This window comes from Pterocles gutturalis, unplaced genomic scaffold (assembly GCF_000699245.1).
Source record: "Pterocles gutturalis isolate BGI_N339 unplaced genomic scaffold, ASM69924v1 scaffold25668, whole genome shotgun sequence".
Classification (NCBI taxonomy): domain Eukaryota; kingdom Metazoa; phylum Chordata; class Aves; order Pterocliformes; family Pteroclidae; genus Pterocles; species Pterocles gutturalis.
Genome location: NW_010126348.1, coordinates 9,885 through 19,136, shown reverse-complemented (window position 1 = coordinate 19,136; position 9,252 = coordinate 9,885). Strand labels below are relative to the sequence as shown.

The following is a 9,252-nucleotide window of genomic DNA, read 5'->3' as shown; positions in this document are numbered from 1 at the left end:
TCTAAAGGACTCAGGACCACATAATGCAAAGCTCAGAAGTTCCTGTGTCTGGTGGCTATTAGGGATTCAGCTTCAATCCCTCAATGAGAGTTAGGCACCTGTCCAGCTGTGGCCTTTTTGAAAGTTTCCTTCAGTTCCCATTGGTATCTATAAATGCCCCTGTACCAACAAAGACTGGATCCACAGAACAGCATGATCTCATTTCAAGTGTTTCAATAGGGATACGAATTTACAGTTTTTCAACAGTATGACTCAGGAAACTTGGAGGTCAGAGAGATCTGCATCTGCATCTAATTGAAAAAAACCCACCACAAAATTACAAAAAAGAAGAAAGGAAGAAGATAAAATAATCTGCATAATTCTTGTTGGCGTTGATCTGAAGGAGGCTACTTCCATTTTAAAAAATATGTTCTGACCTGGGAAGCTAGGCTAGAGAATGCCAGAGCTGCCAGAGAATGCTAATCAATTCACAGAATAACAAAACAGCCATTCCTAGGACTCGCAGAAGCTGCTAATAGCTTTTCTATCTAATAGCAAGTATCTCCCCTCTCTCTCACTCTTTCTTGTTTTAGTGGTACTTGGCTGTATTTTATAATTGCCTAGTTAGGTAGAACCCTAACTAGGGTCCATGAACCATTGTTTCCTCTCTGATTGAAATGGATTCTAGTTGTTTCCTCAATTATTTTTTAAGGGAATAATTGTTTAAACATTTACATGTTTATTCCTTACAGATATTTAATGAAAAAACGTTCCGGAGACAAAAATGAGTATGAGAAAATGTGAAATAAATGAATATTTAAAAAGCAGAAGAGGTTTAGACTCCTTACTCTCCTAGGTAAGGAATCATTCCTGGCCCTCCAGTTGAAGGCTCTTTAAGTCTTACCTGCAAAGTGAAGACCACTCACTCCAGGCTGAGTTGTAATAGCGATCCCTGGCCTGCACAGAGATCTTGTCTTTTGGCCCAGGCATTGTAATCTGAATGGACTGCTCATCAGCATCATAGATCTATGAACAGGCACAGCGGATTGTAAAGGTCAAGCAGAACATACAATAAAGTGCCAGATAGATAGCAACAAGCACATAGAACTCAAAAAACTCGTGGGCAGTCAGTTGTTTCAAAGGCACCAATCTTCACCCACAGCTACCGAAGTCATGAGGACTTGTGAGAACTTGAGCCTCAGTAGAAACAAGCTAAAAAGCCCACTTTCCACTGCAGTGGGTGTTGTAAATTGATCCAAAACCCAAACTGAAACCGTCATTAAAGCAATGGGTTTATTTGTTTATCTGGTTTTTTGTGTTCTTTCTTCTTCTCCCAGAGTGGGAACCCTAAAAGACACAAGTCGCTGCTTTTCAGTATCGTTGGAATTTCCACTGAGGACTGGTGGTGGCTGACAGAAGCTGCACTCTGTAGCCTCCTCCGTTTCTCTACCTAAGGGATTGCAGGCGACAACCCTACTAAAATCAAGGAGTCAGCGCTAGGGGAATGGCCCCATCTGCTGGTACAAGCTTGCTTTTTTTTTTTTTTTTTTTTTTTTCCCCCCCCCCCTGCATAGAAAGACATCCTCTAGTGTCTTTGGATTAATCAGTTGACAAACTGGAATGATCATTACATTTGTTTACTTTCTGATTGTTGGACCAAGGAAGAGCAGCACTGCAGTTAAGGACCTGGTTTGTGTATTTCTTTCCAGTTCTGCTGTTGATTTCTTTGCCAACCTAGGCAAATAGCCATACTGTTGTGTACCATTTTGTGATTTAAAGCTAATACAGAGTAGCAGTGTTTAGTTAACAATTAAGTAATAAACTGGAAAGTGCGTGGCAAAAACTGTAGTCTTCACCAGTCTCCACAGAAATGCTGCCAAATGAGTCACTGATTCCTTATTTGCCCTTCACCAATAAAGTCTGAGCCACCCAGGTACAAACAACATACAAGGAAATCAGTGCAACAGATCCTAGACTTCTTGCTTTGGAAATTGGGATTTTCCCACATTAGGACCCACACAGTCTACTAATGAATTAGTGAATGCTTTTTTTCACAGTAGCACAGCTATGCAATGCTGGGCACAATTTTATCTCCCCAGTTACATCAGGGTTGCCTCCACCCCAGAGTGTGTTGTTTGGATTTTACTGTTCATAGAACTGGGAAGGAGGTCTTTTTCTGCCAAGACAGAACCTTGCCACTTTTGGGTCTCAGCACATTTTAAAAAAAAATTTTATTCTAGTCCATGATTCTTGCATACCAAGCTTATATTATTTATGCGGTCTGTTCAAGAAAATTGTGTTTCAAATGTTGAATCTCTACCTGGTTGTTGCGTTTCTTTGTACTTTCAACTTTGATCCTGAAGGTCAAAGGGAAGTAGGACTTTGGTGTGCTCCATGTTCTGGGATATGTCCAGGTCACTGTTCTATTTGTGGCCACATACTGACATTGGGGTGGGTCGGGTCTTACTGCAAGACAAAATATAGAAGGAATTAATACACATTAGCAGCATAATATCAGATGTCAGGGTACTACTGTTGATAGTTTTAGAGGAATCAGCTTTGGGAGCCTCCATGAGATTGAGAGAGGAGCAAGCACAATGTGTAAGAACTGCCTTGTATGCCTCTTATGGAAAATTAAGCACAATCCCAGAGTCTCTCTGGGTAAGTGTTCCTGTTTTAGCACAGTCTGGCCAAGCCTGTTCTTATTTCAACCCATGAGTCTCTTTTCCCTTTGCCCCTTTAATTCTCTCCCCATCCCCAGAAGGGGGGAGGGTGAGCAAGTGGTGGTTGTGGCATTTGCTGCTAGCCAGGGGTTCAAAACCACGACAGTAAGATCCTTGTTTTTTTTTTTTTGCCTGAAGGGTTGCAGAGGGCTCTGTTGGACACAGAGGAGTATCTTCAACCCCTGCTGACCATTAGGGCATTTAACAAAACATGTTTCTTTAGGATGCTGCTTTGCTTTCCTGTACCCTGTGGCACCATGGTCACAACCGGTCCTCTTATTTCCTGTCAGTTTCTGTTAACCTGTCCTGGATGCCCATATGTAAGAATGGATCAGGAGTGAAGCATACATAGTGTTAACTGTTATCTGAGTAAATCTGGAGTTCTCAGAGAAGATTCTGCTGGGTTATTGGTTATTCTCTGACTTCTCCCTCATACTCCTTCCAAAACATGTCCATCTAGTAGATAGGGCTACAGAAACTTCTGGAACATGTGGGGGTGAGAGGGTTGGAGGTCACAAGCTAGAGAAATGTTGCTTCTTCACTTCCTCATCTTCTTCTGGACTGCTGCTAAGATTTGTTTCCCCTGTTCCTGTAACTGGGAGCTTGATGCTGATTTACAGTAGAATAGGGCAGGGATTCCCAAGCTTGGTTTGATCAGCTACTGTTGTTAGTTCCTCTATCAGCAACAAGAATAAAGGTATGAACTAATCATGATTCCTGGTCTACTCACTGATATCTCTGATGAAGAAGCTGCTAGTGTAGTTCTCATATTCCACCTCATCAATGACCTCCAGGAACATCTCAATTGGCTGGTGCTCTTCAGCAAATGGACAGTAGTTTTCTTTCTGGCACTGGGCTGTATATTCAGTCACTGACTCATCAGTGTGAGCTACAGGGTTGCTGCAGGTTACGTCTCCTTCAGAGCTGGATACAGAATGGAGAAAAGCACTGGAAATGGCTGGTTTGTTCTGAGAATTTGTTGCCACAATGATAACATGTATTTAGTAAGGTAATGTTTTGCTGTTGCCTGTATCATTTTACAGCTGTGCTTCAGCAGCTGCAGAAACAGTTCAGTGGGAGTTCTTACATTTTCAGTGCTCTATTACATAGTAATGTAAAATCACAGAAGCCCTCCTGCCTTAGCAGAAGGAATTAGTGTCTAAACCTAAACCAAGATATCTCATTTCTTGTTACCACTCTTATGACAAGCTCTAGTACCTTACTTTGTTCCTTAGCTCTTTCCAAATCCTTGCTGGAAGAAATAAGGGAAGATTAAAATGTATCTATTGGAAAATAAATAACAAAAGCCATCTATAAAGTACTATGTGAATCTGGTTCTATTTTTGCACTCAGCAAAATAAAACACTTTGCAGTTGTTTCTTCTTTAACAAACTGAAGTGACCTTTGCTGAAGCACACCATGTTTTGAAGAAAGCCCCAAGAGTAGTGGGAGGTAGGAAATCCCCACAAGGTTCCCCTCACGTATTTCCCTCGCAGGTTTCTGCAGCGTTCCTCCACAATGTCTTGTCAGTGGACATGTGGCTTTTGCAGTGGGTGCAGCCTCCCACTGCCCACACTGGATCTGCTGTGAAGGGACTCAGTGCTGTGATTGTTTCTGCTTTTGGCTCAACTTCCTTTCTCTCCCCTGCATTAAGTGTTTTTGCTATTGCTTAAGCTATTTTGTGGCTGTACTGTAGCAGCTGTAACAGTCCAGTGGGGGTTGTTCCCTTTTCAAGTCTTTGTTAATTTCTGAGCAACTTCCGTGCCCTTATTAGGCAAGTTAGTCCCAGTGAAAGCTCAAAACATTTTGCAGATGTTCAGACCCTGGAAGTGGGATTCCTTGCCTTCTACAATGGGATCTCCTACACAGAGTAACACAAAGGGCTGTTCCGGCCTTACTACGAGGAAAGTACGAGCTTTTACCCTTTTAGACCTCTGATTGTGAACTTCACATTTGGACTCTCATTTTCTGTCATCCATGAACACTTGAAAATTCCAGAGTAGTTCTTTGCCTCACATTTTAAAAATGTCTTGTTTGGCTCTAGATGGAAAAAGAAAGAAAACATTATTTATTTACTCTTTTTGACAAAATGGTGAAAGCAGAGATAAAACAGTAATTCAACAGACTCCCCTCTGCTTGGCAGGTGGTGGGTGCATAGGCAGACACAGTCTCACACTGCCCATGGGGCAGCCGCCTACAGTTAAAAAGCCGTGTAACCACAGTTAGTGGCTAAAGGCTGGTTTACACGGCACCACATTAACCACTTCTAGATGGCTATTGACAGGAGCTGGAGCACACCCAAGCTGTTGCGGATAGCTGTCAGCAAGAGACTTGTATAGACAAATCCATTGTTCCTTTCAGAAAGAAGCACTGCAGCTATTGAGTTGGCAAACCTCTGTATTTGTTACCCCGCACGTGAGAGTGCACACAGTGGTAATCTCACGTCTTCACACACTGGGGCACTTGATGGGGAATGTTTCCAGTGTGAGAAGTGAGTGAGGCCTCAGTTTTCCTGCTGCCCAGCACTGCAGATTCTCAACAACTCTGTCTTTTACCCTGGGTGTAGCTGACTGGCAGACCTGCCTACTGCATCTGATATGTGGGTCCAGGAACCCTGGAAATTGATAAGGTCCTGGCATTACAGTGAGGGACTGCAATACGAGACATAGATGAGTGAGGTTCATGGAAAAATGGAAAACATCACAGCTTGTCCCAGTGGGTTAATCATGAATGGTAGCCCAAATGACAGCACTTAAAATCTAGGTCAGTCCCTGTTTCTGTCAAATCACATAGCCCTGGTTTTGCAAACCCTCTCCTGAGTGCTGGGTCTGTGAGATGCAGGCAAAGCAAGTCAATTGCTCCCCCAGCAGAAAAGCAGTGGTGTAGTATTGCTGTTATCCTGTATCTAGTCATTCCTACCATCATTCCATCCTACAGGTCTAGAGAGTCCTAAATTAATCCCATGGCAACCAATTCCTGTGCTGCTCATCAGCTGCACCATGTACAGACCCACCACAGTAATCCTTTGCCTTTCACTGTCAGCAAAGCATTTGAAGAGGACTCATTTTAAAGTGGATATTTCTCATGCATTTCTCCAGAGAGCTCCCTCTGGTCCTCCCAAAGCTCCAGTGCAGAAAGCTGAGCAAGACACATCACGTCATCTTATGACCATACCTTTAAAGCTTTTCAGAATTGACCTGATCATTTGCCCATTGGAGTCTATTTTAGTTATGAGGAAGAAATCATAGCTGACAATTTCATGGGTATTGGCTGTCAGACAGGTGTAGTTGCCAGCATCTGGGAACTCTTTCACTTCGGCAACCAGAGTCTTTCCAGTTCCTTTCAGTTCGGTGCCCTTTTTCCAGTAAACTGACAGTGCTTCATCAGTTGTGTTACAGGTGAGCTCCACTCTTTTAGCTGGTGTCTCATCATTCCACTCTGATTCTATGACGTACACTGGACATTGCAGAGAAAGACATGTTAGCAGCTATTCATACTTAATAATGTAAAGATTGACCTGATCCCTTTTTTCAGCTCTACTCTCCAGGAAAACTGCCTACAAATCTTTCTTGCCCAAGGTCTCACCATCACCTGGAAATCTTTACTACAAGAAGAGGTTCGACTTAGAAATGTACAGTATATCTAGAACCTGCTCATCAATAGGGATGATACTTTAATGGAAGTAGTGATTTTTTTTCTGTATTCCCAGAGAATCTTACAGTGGTTCATAACCATGGGAAATAGGCAGGTACCTTTGTTTAAAGGTGAGGATGCCAGGACACAGTGAGCCCTCCTGCACTACCTCCTGCCCGTGTCCTGTGGCCTTTGCTCACAGAATGGCATGTAAACCCCTCTGTCCTGCAGTGCCTTGCCATGGTGCAAAGCTACGACACTTTGCCCTCTTCAGCGTCAAGTGTGAGCGTGCAATGGGAAGAAGGGGAGCTCTGGGTAAGTGGTTTGTATTTGCCTGTAGCTGATGCTGTTTTTTATTTTCTAGTGGGAACAATGTACTCCTATCACCCTAGTTCCAGTGGAGCAATTACTAACAGGCAGGGGATCGTTGAGCTACGGCAGAGCTAAGGGGACTCCAACAGGGAGATGTGGTATGCTAAATGCCAGCTGGTAACTCGGATGTGCCCTGCTGATCTTTCCCAATTAGAAGACATACCATACAACAAAATAACTTGGAACAATTCCATTAAAGAAACATCATCTTCTCTTGTCTCTTTGCTGTGGTTGGCTGAAGAACTTCACCTACGCTTTTGTGTGCCAAGAGTTCTCAAATTTAATTGTCATTGCTTAGATACACTACTGCTGTCACAGGCTCCCCAGCCATGTTCAGTGTCCTCAGAGACACTACATGCAAGAAGTGGCAAAAAATTGTTCCTTATGTGTCAACACCACAGCAAGCACTCAGATCACGAAATCAGAGCTCCAGTGAGCTCTAAGACCTTTTCATCAGAGCATTTCACTACCAAAATGAGACCTTTATGAGAAGAAACACTAAGACATGCTGAATTTAAAATGGAAGAAAACACGCAACTCTAGGAAGGTTAGAAGCTTACCAAACTGCTTATGGAAATTTGAAGCTCAGGCAAGGTAAACCTTACAGACTTCAAACACAAAGATTATTCTCAATAGTGACAAATATATTTGTAGTTTTCAGCACCATGGTATTGCCCAGGGAATGCACAGGATAAATCATTTTTTTATTGTAAAGATACAGGGAAAATTAACTGAATTACTTTTTACAAATAAAACACAAGCAGATTGAGAATGCTTTTTAAATGTTGATTAAGATCCTTCTTTTTGGATAATCACACTGAAGACAGCATGGATTATGGAGCTACACTGCATGAATAAGAACAGCAAATTTGATTATCCGAATTTAGCCCAATTTTCTGGTAAGTGATTAAAAAGATTTGTTTGTTTTTTACTAACCCTGTGTTTTTACAAATGTATTTATGTTTAAGTTATTTACTAGAAAAGCTGGATAAACTATTTCTGGGTTTTAGAAGTATTCTTTTTGTCAATTAATGCTTCCACTTGTTTGTTTATGGGCTGTTACCTAAGTCATAAGATACTGTTTCTGCTTCCAGACTGCATGACTGAAACTTTTGAAACAAGTAAACAGAGAATAGGAAATAGGACAGTGTCTAATGAAAATGTTCGGAATGGCCGTTGTACGACATTTTAGGACTTCTAAGTATTTCTTCCATTAATACCAATTAGTTGGTTAGTTATTCGCAGACAGGAAGAACCTTGGCTTAAGATCCTATAGTTAACAAATTCTGTGCTTGTGGCCAGAAGTCAGTTGTGTCCTACAGTCAGCTGAAAGTCTCGGTGAGTGAAGCCTGCTTACCGTTTTCCCTCAGTTTCCACTGCGCTTCCAGAAGGGTGGCAAAGGAAAATAATGAAAGTAAGGCAAATAGTAGATGAGACATCTGTAGGGGAAAAAAAAAAAAAATTACTACACTTTATTAAGGTTTGTTGAGTGTGTACTGAAATCGAGCTCAAGGCTGGACAGGATACTAAGACAGTCGGTTGCAGTGAACTAAGAAACATTCTCCCATTCTAAGAACTCTCAAACTACATAAAAAATGAGTACCAGGTTTGTACTGGAGGTCAAGCCAAGATTTTGATCTGCTGGTTTTTCACACCACAAACCAGTTTAGGGAAGAAATCACGGAACTCAAAGGGAATTGTTGTGTGTATAGGTCTTATATGGTCAGGAGCTCAGAAGCATTCCCAGGCACCTCAGTTAAATATTCCTCATGCAAGAAAAGTCAATGCCAGCCAGGGTAGTTGCATGAAGGTGGCATTGGATTAAAGGATTGGTGGACATTAAATTCCATGTAAGTATAAGTAAGTATATTCCTTGGTTTAAGCATGTCAGTAGTCCTATTAAAACAAAGGACTGTGAAGAAAATGAAGGACCTGCTGAAGTGTTTTTCTGGACTGTAGTCTTCACCATCTCTGTGAGAACAAGAGACAGCACTGTCAAAAATGCAGTGTAGAGCTGACATCAATACTGACCCTTGCCTAACTGGTACTAGTTCTAGCATCCACCTGAGGCTGCAGAGTCTTATTAATTTTGCAAGCAATTTCAGGCAAAATTCCTACTGGGTTGAGTGCCACAGCTATATTTGCAGAAATGGATGGATATGTATATCATTGTTGCTGTGTTCACTTGAGACATATATCTCACTTGAGAAAATATAAGTGTCTAGCTGTATATACAATATATAAATGTATATTTGTCCAGAATTCAAAATACAGCTAGAGCGCTTAATGAAACACAAAACATATTTGCCAAATATTGTAGTAACCACCGGGTGCGTAAAAAACTTTAAGGACAGTTATTTAGATACACTTTCAGACCTTTTTCAGCTGGAGATTAAGCCAAATGAATAGGAGTACGATTTAGAAAAAGAGATTGCTGAATATACCTTTCAAACTCTATTCTGACTACAGTGGGAGTCTGAATGCACATGAAAAACACAAAATTAAGTGGTTTGGGTTTTTTTCCCTCCCAAACCAGTCTTTGTCA

General features: G+C 41.6%; 1 protein-coding gene across 1 annotated transcript; it reads right to left on the bottom strand.

Annotated features, from left to right (window-relative positions):
- Positions 1-858: 858 nt before the first annotated feature.
- On the bottom strand, positions 859-8,146 carry IL12B (interleukin 12B). Its single transcript, XM_010078962.1, has 6 exons — positions 8,065-8,146; positions 5,877-6,158; positions 4,625-4,742; positions 3,433-3,626; positions 2,300-2,445; positions 859-1,005 (listed from the first exon to the last, which is right to left on the bottom strand). Exons 1-6 carry the CDS (start codon positions 8,144-8,146, stop codon positions 880-882), a joined length of 948 nt encoding a protein of 315 aa, XP_010077264.1. The 3' UTR covers positions 859-879.
- Positions 8,147-9,252: the final 1,106 nt, after the last annotated feature.